At 43.3% G+C, this 16202-nt stretch overlaps 1 protein-coding gene across 1 annotated transcript in view; it reads right to left on the reverse strand.

The window, feature by feature from the left end:
* The window catches only part of pdss2 (prenyl (decaprenyl) diphosphate synthase, subunit 2), a 47040-nt gene that overhangs the window by 8513 nt on the left and 22325 nt on the right, over nt 1–16202 (reverse strand). The window contains exons 4-5 of the mRNA XM_029687905.2: nt 6063–6137; nt 1914–2087 (exon numbers count right to left, since the gene is read on the reverse strand). Of these exons, the coding sequence (XP_029543765.1) occupies nt 1914–2087; nt 6063–6137 (249 nt within the window). The remainder of the gene's footprint in view (nt 1–1913; nt 2088–6062; nt 6138–16202) is intronic.

Below are 16202 nucleotides of genomic sequence, written 5' to 3' on the forward strand. Positions count from 1 at the left end.
ATAAATCAAATGCAATGGCTCCATGAGGAAACATGTTGAAACCAGTCTGAAGGTTCTCATATATTGGTTCCCTTATGCACTAAAATAAAAATATGGGCAGAATATTGTATAAATAAAAATGTGTTGCATTCCTCTTAGACAGAATAAATAAAACTTGGTAAATCCAAAGTGAAGAATGCGGTTGCAAAATCGAATGCTTCTAACCCGAAAGTCACCTAACTTTTGTGGTTCTTCCATAGGCTATGGTAGGCTAGACCAACTTGTTGGATGCACATTTAGTATCCAGCTGTTTAGTTAGGCCATCATCAGCTGATCCAGAAAATATGTTTCTGAATAACAGTCAAGTGACACAGCACATGATGCCAAAACAGCGTTGAGAAGAATGTCCAGAATATGTTGATGTCTCGTTTGTTGCGCCAGTGAAGGCAGTTATGATCCGTGTTGGATCCAATCCAATACCCCTACATTTGTTGATTATCTGCTCGTCTGCTTGAGTTACAGAAGGGTCTAGAAGATTTAACAGAGAATGCATCAAGGTTATGTTTTCATATGTTTCTGTGTATCGGATTGGACACCGGGTACAGTAGGGTACTGTGTGCAATTGTGTAGGATAGGCTATTGCATTAACACCCAACAGCATGTTCCTTTCTATTATCCAAAAACATTTAATGCAACAAATGAGTAGCCTAGTGGGCTTTTAAACAAAATTGTTTGGTGAATTTGAAAGATATAAATAATGGTAAGAGCCCAATAAGATGGACTCTGATCCCTTTAATTGTAGAGGCTATTGTTACTTTGTCTCTAAAAATCAGTTTCCATTTCTATTGTCATGTGACAGTCTTTTTTATTTTATTGAAACAACCAAATGTCAGCCTTTTCAGATCTGAATATTTTCACATGAACTAGTTATTTTCATAAATTCAGTAGCCTACGCTACAAAATATAATATTCTGCCCCTATGAACACATTTATCTTAGGCAACAGCCTAAAGAACAGCTACATGATTGATTGAAAAGCAGCAAATAGACAATGTTACATTTTCTTTTTTTTATAAGACTCAAACAAACAGACAATAGGCTAAAGCTCACTTTAGTTTCCCCGCAGCATTGAGTGCACAGCAGGGTCTGTATGCAGCACAGTACCCTCTACAAAAAGATACTCAGATATTAAACTGCAAACATGTTCTCTCCGCCCCATGGCAAAATGAGTAGAATTGCAGGAAATTAACTCAATTAATAAAAAAAAGACCTCCGCTGTCAAGACGGGGGCAGCTAAAAAGTTTTGCTCCTCTAGGTGGGGGAGGGAGGGTCGGCTCTGGGGTCGGCTCTGACTGCATGTGCCACTGCAGACCCTCATGATGAGTGGCCCGCACCACTCTTTAAAAGTTGCCCATCCCTGTTCTAGATAATGGTTGAACTGATTCCTGTCTTCGGTCTCATAATTTTTTGCCCATCCCCAGTTCGATCTTGTCTCATCTCTGCAACTCCCCAATGGGCTTGGGCGGCGAAAGTCGAGTCATGCATCCCCCGAAACATGACCCGCCAAACCACGCTTCTTAACACCCGCCCGCTTAAGCCGCTTGCCAACTGCACCAATGTGTCGGAGGAAACACCGCTCACCTGAAGACCAAGGTCAGCCTGCATGCGCCCGGCCCACCACAAGGAGTCGCAAGAGCACGATGACCCAAGTAAAGCCCCCCCGGCCAAACCCTCCCCTAACCCGGATGTGGCTGGGTCAATTGTGCGCCGCCCAATCACAGCGCTTTGTATGACAGCCTGGGATCGAACACGGGTCTGTAGTGATGCCTCTAGCATGGTCTCAAACCGCTGCGCCACTCAGGAGGCCCCTTCAGTCTCATCATTATTGAATTATTATAAAGACGAAACCCACGAGTCATAATATGCAGTACTTGCCTTGTGGCCCAGTGATAGATGCTTGCCGTATTTGTAGGCCAGTCCTTGGGCATCTTTGTCATGATTGGCGAGCTCCATTGCTGCCTGACAGCTTTTCGCCAGCAAGGCACCATGGGACAAGAACCTCTGCTCCTCCCACGTAACCATGTTGATGTCATCAGTCAGGCTCTTGTCCTGAAAGTTTACATCAAACGTTATGTATTCAGTTCTGACTGTTCCCATTGCGTTCCCAAGTACATTTTTATTCCAGTAGTAGCCTTTTGCAGGAATATATGATGACACTCTTATTCATGACAAAAAAAAACAAGTTTCTTAATAGAATAAGATGCAATAATTTGCTGTTAGTGAAAGAGCAAAACATTTTCATCTTTGCATTCTAAAATAATTAGAAATAGGCATCTATTTCCTATCATTTATTTTATTTCCATGAACACTGCAGAATAAATCCCTCACCTTTTCTGTGATGGTTTCCTATTGGCGAAATAGCCTATAAGCCTAGAACAAGTTAGGATAGGCTACCATTCGTCCCATCATTCATTTAATTGGACACACTTCACAGTAGTAAATAGATAAGCTATTTCAAGTATTTTGCTCTATTTGATACGATCCAAAGCGCAGTTTAAAATCCTTAAGAGCCTTGATGCACCTGTGCATCAATCTATGTAACATTATAAAATAAATGTCAATTTAAGCTAAAAATATTTGTTTTGCATGGGCTGCGTCTCAAACCATCGCATCCGTTTATGCTGGCCTTCCGCATCTGCGGTGGAAGGTGGCCGAGCTACAGCAGTGTTAATCAGACCATCCCGAAAATCTTTAAATAATTCCATATGTTAGCTTAGTAGACCACCTTCCATCCAGCTGCAAAGAAACCACTACTAAAGAACACCAATAATAAGAAGAGACTTGCTTGGGGCCAAGAAACACAAGCAATGGACATTAGACTAGTGGAATTCTGTTTGGTCTGAGTCCAAATTGAGATTTTTGGTTCGAAGCACAGTGTCTGAGATGCAGAGTAGGTGAACGGAATATCTTCGCATGTGTGGTTCTTACCATGGAGGTGGTGGCGTGAGGGTGCTTTGCTGGTGACACTGTCAGTGATTTATTTAGAATTCAAGGCACACTTAACCAGCATGGCTACCACAGCATTCTGCAGTGATACACCATCCCATCTGGTTTGCGCTTAGTCTCACTATCATTTGTTTTTCAACAGGACAATGACCCAAAACACACTTCCAGGCTGTGTAAGTGCTATTTAACCAAGGAGAGTGATGGAGTGCTGCATCAGATGACCTGGGCTACACAAATCACCCGATCTCAACCCAATTGAGATGGTTTGGGATGAGTTGGACCGCAGAGTGAAGGGAAAGCAGCCAACAAGTGCTCAGTATATGTGGGAACTCCTTCAAGACTGTTGGAAAAGCATTCCAGGTGAAGCTGGTTGAGAGAATACCAAGACTGTGCAAAGCTGTCATTATTAAGTCAAAGGGTGGCTACTTTGAAGAATCTCAAATAGAAAATATTTTGATTTGTTTAACACTTATGGTTAATACATGATTCCATGTGTGTTATTTCATAGCTTCGATGTCTTCACTATTACTGTAAAAATAAAGAAAACCCTTGAATGAGTAGGTGTCCAAACTTTGCGGAATAAATTCCTTACCTTTTCTGGCTGAGTTCATATTCCCGAAGAAGCCATACAACATATTACTATGCGCATCTCTCATTGTGCCTATTGTATATTATAATTGAACGTTTCCTCAAACTGGTGACAATGTAGGCTATTTATGCCTCCTGTACCACCTGTTGTTTTTGCAATCTCTTGATTTGTGATGATTTTGGTGCAAAATCTTATGACCTTTCCCATCACTCATGTTTACATATTTGATTTAGTTTCCAGACATGTTACTGTTAATACAGTACACACACACACTACCAGTCAAAAGTTTCTTCATTTTTACAATAATAGTGAAGACAAATTATAAAACAACCCACTTGGAATCATTTAGTAACCAAAAAGGTGTTAAACAAATCAAAATATATTTGAGATTCTTCAAAGTAGCCACCCTATGCCTTGATGACAGCTTTGCACACTCTTGGCATTCTCTCACCAGCTGCATGAGGTAGCTCTTCCAACAGCCTAAAAGGAGTTCTCATATATGCTGAGTACTTGTTGGCTGCTTTTCCTTTACTCTGCAGCCAACTCATCCTATTAAATCTTTTTTATTTTTTTACCCCCTTTTTGTGGTATCCAATTGTTAGTAGTTACTATCTTGTCTCATCGCTACAACTCCCGTACGGGCTCGGGAGAGATGAAGGTCGAGAGTCATGCGTCCTCCGAAACACAACACAACCAAGCCGCACCAATGTGTCGGAGGAAACACCGTGCACCTGACGACCTGGTTAGCGTGCACTGCGCCCGGCCCGCCACAGGAGTCGCTAGTGCGCGATGAGACAAGGATATCCCTACTGGCCAAGGACCTACCGGTCGCGGCCGGCTGCGACAGAGCCTGGGCGCGAACCCAGGGTCTCTGGTGGCACAGCTAGCACTGCGATGAAGTGCCCTAGACCACTGTGCCACCCGGGAGGCCTATCCCAAATCTATTTGATCAATTTTGAATCCACAAAATGTGGAATAAGTCAAGGGGTATGAACACCTTCTGAAGCCACTGTATACAATGTTTGCAAATTTATTAGAAATTTTAAAAACTAAAATATAAATGTATGTAAGTATTCAGACCCTTTACTTCGTACTTTGTTGAAGCACGTTTTAGCAGCGATTACAGCCTTGTGTCTTCTTGGGTATGATGCTACAAGCTTGGCACACCTGTATTCGGGGAGTTTCTCCCATTGTTCTCTGCAGATCCTCTCAGGTTAGATGGGGAGCGTCACTGCGCAGCTATTTTCAGGTCTCTCCAGAGATGTTAGATTGGGTTCAAGTCCAGGCTCTGGCTGGGCCAATCAAGGACATTCAGAGACTTGTCCCGAAGCCACTCCTGCGTTGTCTTGGCTGTGTGCTTAGAGTTGTTGTCCTGTTGCAAGATGAACTTTCGAACCAGTCTGAGGTCCTGAGCAGATTTTCATCAAAGATCTCCATGTACTTTAGTCAGCATCGAGGCAAAGAACAGTCTCCCAGTCCCTGCCGCTGAAAAATATCCCCACAGCATGATGCTGCCATCACCATGCTTCACCGTAGGGATGGTGCCAGGTTTCCTCCAGACATGATGCTTGGCACCCAGAGAATCTTGTTTTTTATGGTCAGAGTCCTTTAGGTGACTTGACAAACTCCAAGTGGGCTGTCATGTCTTTTACTGAAGAGTGGCTTCTGTCTGGGCATTCTACCATAAAGGCTTGATTGGTGGAGTGCTACAGAGATGGTTGTCCTTGTTTAAGGTTCTCTCATCTCCACAGAGGAACTCTGGAGCTCTGTATGAGTGTCCATTGGGTTCTTGGTCACCTCCCTGACGAAGGCCCTTCTTACAGTGTATTCAGACCCCTTGACTTTTTCCACATTTTGTTACAGCCTTATTCTAAAAAGGATTAAATGAGTGCCTTTCCAAATCATGTCCAATCAATTGAATTTACCACAGGTGGACTCCAATCAAAGTTGTAGAAACATCAAGGATGATCAATGGAAACAGGATGAACCTGAGCTCAATTTCAAGTCTCATATCTAAAGGGGCTGAATACTTATGTAAATAATATATTTCATATGGTTGCTAAGCTAATCGTCACGCAATCCCTTCTCAAAGTCGGTGTATATGTCGAAGAAACGTGCCTATGGTTCCTCGAAAGTACGTAATGTCATGATTCCAAAGCTATTCGATATTACAGAGAGCAAGTTAATTATCTAACATCTCAGAAAGGATTTGTAATGTTGTACTTCTTGTTGATGAAATTCGAGCTAATGTTGGGTCTTTGAGCTAGCGCCCAATAGACACCCATTCACTCCTTGAAGGAGAGCGCCCCTTGTCCCAGAATGCACTGTGTGGCCCATTGATGTAGCGTATGTTAAGACTCCTCTGTGAGGCACATCGATCTGCAGGTTGAACATGGTGAGATTGTAGACTCCTAAATTGACAGTGCAGTTTGTTTAGGTGAGTTTACAGCTAACTAGTTACACTGTCCCTGGTATGGAAATGGTCTTACCTCCAAACTGTTGGGCATCTCATGGTAGATTCCCTGCACCAAGTCACCAATGGCACTTGAGATCAACTCCACAACCTGTCAAATACAAAATAAAAAAGCTTTTGTTAACCACCATGAAAGCACTATATGTAGTATTGAAATTGCTCTAAAGAGAGATGGTATAGGGCAGGGTTCCCCAACAGGATTGTATTTGGACCCCAAGTTTTCTGAGCAACAACAGTAAAAATAATCTATATTCAATACCCGTCAAAAGTTTGGGCACACCTACTCATTCAAGGGTTTTACTTTTTATTATTTTCTACATTGTAGAATAATAGTGAAGACAAAACTATTAAATAACACATATGGAATAATGTAGAAAACAAAAAAAATGTTAACAATTTGTATTTATTTTATATTGAGATTCTTCAAAGTAGCCACCCTTTGCCTTGATTACAGCTTTGCACACTCCTGGCATTCTCTCAACCAGTCATGAGATAGCCACCTGGAATACATTTCAATTAACAGGTGTGCCTTAAGTTAATTTGTGGAATTTCTTTCCTTCTTAATGCGTTTGAGCCAATCAGCTGTGTTGTGACAAGGTAGGGGTGGTATACAGAAGATGGTAATTTACCAAATAGGGCTAAGTCCATATTATGGCAAGAACAGCTCAACTGGCCTCCCGGGTGGCGCAGTGGTTAAGGGCGCTGTGCCATCAGAGACTCTGGGTTCACGCCCAGGCTCTGTCGTAACCGGCCACGACCGGGAGGTCCATGGGGCGACGCACAATTGGCCTAGCGTCGTCCGGGTTAGGGAGGGCTTGGTCGGTAGGGATGTCCTTGTCTCATCGCGCACCAGCGACTCCTGTGGCGGGCCCGGCGCAGTGCGCGCTAGCCAAGGTTGCCAGGTGCACGGTGTTTCCTCCGACACATTGGTGCGGCTGGCTTCCGGGTTGGATGCGTGCTGTGTTAAGAAGCAGTGCGGCTAGGTTGGGTTGTGTATCGGAGGACGCATGACTTTCAACCTTCGTCTCTCCCGAGCCCGTACGGGAGTTGTAGCGATGAGACAAGATAGTAGCTACTACAACAATTGGACACCACGAAATTGGGGAGAAAAAGGGGTAAAAATAATAATAATAATAATTAAAAAAGAACAGCTCAACTAAGCAAAGAGAAATGACAATCATTACTTTACGACATGAAGGTCAGTCAATGCGAAACATTTCAAAAACTTTGAATGCTTCTTCAAGTGCAGTCGCAAAAATCATCAAGCTCTATGATGAAACTGACTCTCAAATCAAATTTCACATACGTGTTTAGCAGATGATATGAAATGCTTGTGTTTCTAGCTCTAACGGTGCAGTAATATCTAACAATTTCACAACACACACACAAATCTAAAGTACATGAGGACCGCTACAGGAAAGGAAGACCCAGAGTTCATTAGCGTTACCAGCCAAATAAATGCTTCAGTGTTCAAGTAACATTCACATCTCAACATCAACTGTGTGAATCAGGCCTTCATGGTCGAATTGCTGCAAAGAAACCACTACTAAAGGACACCAATATGAAGAAGAGACTTGCTTGGGCAAAGAAACATGAGCAATGGACATTAGACTGGTGGAAATCTGTCCTTTGGTCTGATGAAACCAAATATTTTATTTTTGATTCCAACCGCTGTGTCTTTGTGAGACGCAGAGTAGGTGAACGGAAGATCTCCGCATGTGTGGTTCCCACCATGAAGCAGGAGGTGTGATGGTGTTTTGCTGGTGACACTGTCAGTGATTTATTTAGAATTCAAGGCACACTTAACCAGTGTGGCTAGCTACCACAGCATTCTGCAGCAATATGCCATCCCATCTGGTTTTGGCTTAGTGAGACTATAATTTGTTTTTCAACAGGACAATTACCCAGCACACCTCCAGGCTGTGTAAGGGCTATTTGACTACCTGGCTTCCACAACCACCCGACCTCAAAACAATTGAGATGGTTTGGGATGAGTTGGACCACAGAGTGAAAGAAAAGCAGCCAACAAGTGCTCAGCATATGTGGGAACTCCTTCAAGACTGTTGGAAAGGCATTCCAGGTGAAGCTGGTTGAGAGAATGTATTTTGATTACCACATGATTCCATGTGTTATTTCATAGTTTTGATGTCTTCATTATTATTCTGCAATGTAGAAAATAGAAAAAAATTAAAAACCCTTGAATGAGTAGGCGTGTCCAAATGTTTGACTGGTACTGTATATGTATTTTTTACATTTTTATTGTTGGACATAAGACTAAAATCACTTGGAGCTGGTGTTTTAACGCTGGAAATCTGTTCCCCAAAGTATTCCCACGCATAAAGAGATATGTGCTCTTATACAAATATAAGCAAGGTTTGAAATTATTGTGTTTTAGTCATTGGCTAACACTTTACTTGACACCCAGCGTCATAATATGGTCATAACACTGTCGTGACATATTGCATTATTTTATGGCTGGTTATGACATCTTCATAAGTGTCAAAACCTACCACACAACGCAAAATATTCCATTACACAATAGCCTACATGTCAACAGTACGTTTATGTCGCAGAACATTTCATGAAATTTACCATATTAAATTGTAATTGCGCACAAGGGAAAAAACACATTTGAATAAATGTGTGCTTTGACACTTATGCAGGTGTCATAACCAGCCATAAAATAATGCAATATGTCACAGATGTAAATATATGTGTTATGATGCTGGGTGTCAGGTAAAGTGTTACCCAAATATTAAATCGGTTCTTGCAGAAAATGTGCAGTCTACAAATTATTTGTAATTATGTTCCGGTGCCCTGACCATCATCATAACAAAAAAATTGTCCCACGTCTGAATTTAGTTGGGAATCCTCTATACCAAGGATTAACATCCTCTAGACTAAGGGGTGGCTGTAAACATAAGGGTTGAGTGTGTGGGTGTCTGGGCTGTGAATTGACCAGATCTAACTCCTCACATTATCAGACCAGTGTGGACTGGCTGAGGACTGCCTGCTGTTTTCTTTAAGTACACACAGACTGAGCTTTTTCAATTATTTTATTTTACTTATAGCGACCTCCAGTTTAAACTGAATTATTATGAGGCTTTATCAGCTGTCAAGTTTGAGGAGCTGGAAGGCAGATGGCAAGGCAGGAATCAGGAAATGTCATGGGGGATGTAGGGGTTGATGAGGCTCTTGAGCAGTGGTCTGACATCTGTTGCTGTGGATCTTTGTCATTAAGAACCCAACTCGGTATTAATACCTTCTTCTGGTTTTAGATATAACTTCACTCTGTTCAACAGTGTTGCTGGGTGGTATCGTATGTTCTTCACTAGCACCCTCTCTCACCTTCAAGGAATTCTACTTGGTCCAGGTGTGCGGGCATGTAGTGGAATAAATGTTCCAAAATTAAAAAGGTTCTTCTTACTTCATTTGTTTTTTCTTATTTAGGATTCAACTTGCCCCATGTAAAAGTGTGATCTTTGGGATGCCAAGTTAAAGATTTTTGGGAGGCTGAACAGCTTTGTCTCATTAAGCTCCACTAAACTTTTGTGTCATCCGTCTGCAGTTGCAATATCCCTCTTGCAGGGGGCATCCATGACTACATTTTAAATAGCACCCTTGCTCACACGTGATACTAATCCTCCAAAGTCAATTCAAAATCAGACACCTTATTTAAATCTCAATCCATGATTTTTACAAAAGGTTAGCTTTATCTTCTTTCACAACCAATTTCAGAAAGGACAGTGTATGGGCAAACATTTACATGTCTACGTAGATGATAAGAAAAAAAATATTCATACGTTGTACTCCCTCAATACATTCAAGTCGTTTTTTTTCATAATTTAAAAGTGGTTGCACTGTCTGTCTTTAGTCTTAGTAGTGACCTCTGGGTAACAAGCCTCACAAAAGGCCCAAAAGGACAATGCCTCTAAAGTGCTACCAGATGTGCTAGCTGGCTATGAGGAACATTTTTGGGGAAAGTATCAGATAAGTCCCCGCCTCCCCCTTACTCTATTCCCAAATCTAGGCGGATCGTGTTTTGCCGACAGGTCTGTGAGGGAATGAAACCGGAGCTGGTCTCTGAGATCACTTTACCATTTATACAAGTACTGGCCTAGGATTCCTCTCAAAGCCAGGACACATAATCCAGATGAATTGCTCTCCTAAAAAAATACATTTTGCAAAACCACAGTGCTAATGCTACGACTGTTACTACAGTTATGTCCGTCTTGGTGACACACAAAACAAAAAAATACAATTTAACATCATTACAACTCAAGCAATTGGCGAGTTCAAAACATTTTATTCTCCATTTGTCATTGTCTTTTGGTTTAATAGGCAGTGCCATGAACATAGTTTAGACACAAGTGTGAGTACTAATTGTTTTGATATGTTCCCGGTAGCCTCTGAGATTAACATTGACCAATACACGGATATGGTGACTGAGTTTCAGGAAATGTGTAGGAGATGTTGTACCCACTGACTTAAAACCTACCCAAACCAGAAACGCTGGATAGATGGCAGCATTCATGCAAAACTGAACCAACGCATTTAACAATGGCAAGGTGACTGGGAATATGGCCGAATACAAACAAACAGTGTAGTTATTCCCTCCGTAAGGCAATAAAAAAAAAAAAAAGAGTCAAATGTCAGTACAGACACACAGTGGAGTCGCAATCAAACGGCTCAAACACGAGACGCATGTGACAGGGTCTACAGACAATCACAGACTACAAAGGGAAAACCAGCCACGTCGCGGACACCGGACAGCTAAACACCATCTTTGCCCGCTTTGAGGATAACAGTGCCACTGACATGGCCCGCTACCAAGTGTATTGCTGTGGGCTTTCCTTCTCCATGGCCGACGTGAGTAAGACATTTAAGAGTGTTAACCCTCAAGGCTGCCGGTCCAGACGGAATCCCTAGCCTCAGAGCATGCACAGACCAGCTGACTGGAGTGTTTACGGACATATTCAATCTCTCCCCTATCCCAGCAAAGGTAACTGATCCTCAACACAGGGGCCCTAAAAGGGTGCGTGCTCAGCCCCCACCTGTACTCAGTGTTCACCCACGCCTCCAACTCAATCATCAAGTTTGCAGACGACACAACTGTAGTAGGCCTGATTACCAACAATGATGAGACAGCCTACAGGGAGGTGGTGAGGGCCCTGGGAGAGTGGTGCCAAGAAAATAACCTCTCACTCAACAAAACGAGCTGACCCTGGAATTCAGGAAACAGCAGAGGGAGAATGCCCCTATCCACATCGACCAGACCGCAGTGGAGAAGGTGGAAAGCTTCATGTTCCTTGGCGTACACATCACTGACGATCTGAAATCGTCCACCCACACAGACAGTATGGTGAAGAAGGTGCAACAGAGCCTCAGGAGGCTGAAGAAATTTGGCTTGACCCTTAAAACGTTTACAGATGCACAATTGAGAGCATCCTGTCGGGCTGCATCACTGCCTGGTATGGCAACTTCAAATGCAGGGCTCTCCAGAGGGTGGTGTGGTCTGCCCAATGCATCACCGGGGGCAAACTACCTTCCCTCCATGACATCTACAGCACCCCATGTCAGAGAAAGGCTAAGGAGATCAACCACACGAGCCACAGCCTGTTCACCCCGCTATCATCCAGAAGGCGAGGTTAGTAAAGGTGCATCAAAGCTGGGACCGAGAGACTGAAAAACAGCTTCTATCTCAAGGCCATCAGACTGTTAAGTAGCCATCACTAGCCTGCTTCCACCAGGTTACGCAACCCTGCACCTTAGAGGCTGCTGCCTTACATACAGACTCACTGGCCACTTTAATAATGTTTACATACTGCTTTACTTATCTCATATGTATATACTGTATTCTAGTCAATGCCACTCCAACATTGCTCAATCTAATGGGGCGGCAGGGTAGCCTAGTGGTTAGAGCGTTGGACTAGTAACCGGAAGGTTGCAAGTTCAAACCCCCGAGCTGACAAGGCAGTTAACCCACTGTTCCTAGGCCGTCATTGAAAATAAGAATTTGTTCTTAACTGACTTGCCTAGTTAAATAAAGGTCAAATAAATAAATAAAATTTCTTAATTCTGTTTTTTAACTTTTAGATTTGTGTACTAGGAACACAGGCATTTCGCTACACCCGCAATAACATCTGCAAAATGTGTATGTGACCAATAAAATTTGATTTCAACATTTCACCTAGGCTATGGTTTCCCATGCTTGTGAAACGTTTACCTCCAGTACTCCCTGTTAACCCAAGAGTGCATGGCCACTCACGTCTCCAACTCAATCATGACGTTTGCTGAAGACAAACGTGGTAGGCCTAATCACCAACCACGATGACACAGCCTACAGGGAGGAGGTGAGGGCCCTGGGGAAGTGGTTTAAGAAAAATAACCTCTCCCTCAACAAAATGAAGAAGCTGATCGTGGACTTCAGCACCCCCCTCATCCACAGGGCCGCAGTGAAGAGGGTGAAAAGCTTCAAGTTCCTCAGTGTGCACATCACTGACAACCTGAAATGGTCCATCCACACAGACAGTGTGGTGATGAAGGCACAACAGCGCATCTTCAACCTTTTGGAGGCTGTAGAAAATTGGCTTGGTCTCTAAGACAAACACATTTCTACAGATGCACCATTGAGGGAACCCTGTCGGCCTGTATCACCGCCTGTTATGGCAACTGCACTGTCCACAACCGTAGGGCTCTCCAAAGGTTGGTGCAGTCAGCCCAATGCATCACAGGGGGCACACTGCCTGCCCTTCAGGACATCTACAGCACCCGGTATCACAGGAAGGCCAAGAAGATCATCAAGGACCTCAGCCATCCGGCCTGTTCACCCTGCTAGCATATAGACTGCGGAGACGGTACAGGTGCATCAAAGCTGGGACAGAGAGAAACAGCTTCTATCTCCAGGCTATTAGGCTGTCAAATAGTCACCACAAGCCAGCCTCTGCCCAGTACCCTGCCCTGAACTTAGTAACTGTTACTAGCCAGCTACCACCCAGTACTCTACCCTGCTGCACTATGTACATAGTCATTGAACACTGGTCACTTTAATGTTTACATACTGTTTTACCCACAACATACAGTGCCATCGGAAATTATTCATACCCCTTGTCTTTTCCTACATTTTGTTACGTTAAAGCCTTAATCTAAAATTAATTCATTTTTCCCCTCATCAACCTACACACTAACCCATTTTGACAAAGCAAAAACAGGTTTTTAGAAGAAAGAAAAAAAGTCAACAAATCACATAAGTATTCAGACCCTTTACTCAGTACTTTGTTGAAGCACCTTTGTCAGCAATTACAGCCTCGAGTCTTCTTGGGTATGACGCTACAAGCTTGGCACACCTGTATTTGCAGGGAGTTTCTCCCATTCTTCTCTGCAGATCCTCTCAAGCTCTGTCAGGATGGATGGGGAGCGTTGCTGTACAGCTATTTTCAGGTCTCTCCGGTCGGGTTCAAGTCCGGGCACTGGCTGCGCCACTCAAGGACATTCAGGACATGTCCAAAAGCCACACCTGCATTGTCTTGGTGTGTGCTTAGGGTTGTTGGAAGGTGAACCTTCACCCCAGTCTGAAGGCAGACAGAGCTTTGGATGAGGTTTTCATCAAGGATCTCTCCGTACTTTGCTCCATTCATCTTTGCCACGATCCTGACCTGTCTCCCAGTCCCTGCCATTGAGAAACATCCCCACAGCATGATGCTGCCACCACCATGATTCACCGTAGGGATGGTGCCAGGTTTCCTCCAGACAGGACACTTGGCATTCAGGCCAAGGGGTTCAATCTTGGTTTCAAAAGTCCAGAGATGGATTTCTTATGGTCAGGTGCATTTTTGGCAAACTCCAACCGGGCTGTCATGTGCATTATACTGGGGAGTGGCTTCCATTTGGACACTACCATGAAGCCTGTTTGGTGGAGTGATACAGAAATTGTTCCCTGACCAAGGCCCTTCTCCCCCGATTTCTCAGTTTGGCCAGCTCTAGGAAGAGTCTTGGTGGTTCCAAACTTTTTCCATTTAAGAATGATGGAGGCCACTATGTTCTTGGGGAGGCACAGATCTGGTACCCTTCTCCAGCTCTGTGCCTCGACACAATCCTGTCTCGGAGCTCTACGGTCACCTCCCTGACCAAGGCCCTTTTCCCACGACTGCTCAGTTTGGCCAGGCAGCCAGCTCTAGGAATGGAGGAGGTCACTGTGTTCTTGGGGGAACTTCAGTGCTGCAGAAACGTTTTGGTACCCTTCCCCAGATCTGTACCGACACAATATTTAAAAAGACAGATTATTTCACTTATAATTCACTGTATCACAATTCCAGTGGGTCAGAAGTTTACATACACTAAGTTGACTGTGCCTTTAAACAGCTTGGAAAATTCCAGAAAATTGTGTCATGGCTTTAGAAGCTTCTGATAGGCTAATTGACGTCAATTGGAGGTGTACCTGTGGATGTATTTCAAGGCCTACCTTCAAATCCAGTGCCTCTTTGCCTGACATCATGGGAAAATCAAAAAGAAAACCACCCAGAATTGTTTTTTGTAGACCTCCACAAGTCTGGTTCATCCTTGGGAACAATTTCCAAATGCCTGAAGGTACCACGTTCATCTGTACAAACAATAGTATGCAAGTATAAACACCATGGGACCACGCAGCAGTCATACTGCTCAGGAAGGAGGCGTGTTCTTTCTCCAAAAGATTAACGTACTTTGGTGCGAAAAGTGCAAACAGTTACAAAAGTATCTATATCCACAGTTAAACGAGTCCTATATCGACATAACATGAAAGGCCACTCAGCAAGGAAGAAGTCACTGCTCCAAAACTGTCAATAAAAAAGCCAGACTACGGTTTGCATCTGCACATGGGGACAAAGATCCTACTTTTTGGAGAAACATCCTCTGGTCTGATGACAAAAAGATGTAACCATTTGGCCATAATGAGCATCGTTATGTTTGGAGGAAAAAGGGGGAGGCTTGCAAGCCGAAGAACACCATCCCAACCGTGAAGCACGTGCGTGGCAGCATCATGTTGTGGGGGTGCTTTGCTGCAGGAGGGACTAGTGCACTTCACAAAATAGATCATGAGGATGGGAAATTATGTGGATATATTGAAGCAACATCAAGACATCCGTCAAAAAGTTAAAGCTTGCTCGCAAATGGACAATGACCCCAAGCATACTTCCAAAGTTGTGGCAAAATGGCTTAAGGACAACAAAGTCAAGGTATTGGAGTGGCCATCACAAAATTCTGACCTAAATCCTATAGAAAATGTGGGCAGAACTGAAAAGCGTGTGCGAGCAAGAAGGCCTAAAAACCTGACTCAGTTACACCAGAACGGTCAGGAGGAATAGTGCAAAATTCACCCAACTTACTGTGGGAAGCTTGTGGAAGACTACCCGAGACATTTAAACAATTTAATGGCAATGCTACCAAATACACCCAATTAGTATGTAAACTTCTGACACACTGGGAATGTGATCTAAGAAAAAAAGGAGTCTCTACTATTATTCTGACATTTCACATTCTTTAATTAGGTATATTGTTAGGTATACTGCACCTTGAGCTATAAACATAAGCATTTTGATGCACCTGTGTTAACATCTGCTAAATATGTGTATGCGACCAATAACATTTGATTTGATTTCATTTGAGGGGAAGAGTGGGTACTTGCATTATTCCCACCCAAACATATTTTTGACATGCATGTCTGTCCAGCAGGGGGAGCTCTAGAACGTGATGAAATGGTGAAAAATAAGCTATTAAGAACACTGCAAAACACATGAAAGTGTAATAAGGTGAAGGTTTAATAATGCCCATGTTTACTGTCACTGACAACCTCTGAAAGCTGCCAGATGTTTTTGCTGTAATCTGCCCAAATGTATTTGAGGAAGTACTTCCACTATCCCTTTGATCATGATCACCATGACCTGAGGTGGTATTTTAAATGCCCATTTTTCTATCTGAGCATGAACCATCTGAGCTGATGCAGGGAGGATCATTTTTTAAGATTGCAAAGCAGAGAGAAATTAGGTTATTTAGATTATTTTGTGCAGCCATATTCTGACAGTTGAGCTTGGTCACAGATTGTCAGCAGTGGGTTGCCAGCGTACACACTGGAAGCAATCTGTGACACCCATGCCTGCACCCAGACAGGGGCACAGACACA

Source organism: Oncorhynchus nerka, linkage group LG18 (genome assembly GCF_034236695.1).
Source record: "Oncorhynchus nerka isolate Pitt River linkage group LG18, Oner_Uvic_2.0, whole genome shotgun sequence".
Taxonomy (NCBI): domain Eukaryota; kingdom Metazoa; phylum Chordata; class Actinopteri; order Salmoniformes; family Salmonidae; genus Oncorhynchus; species Oncorhynchus nerka.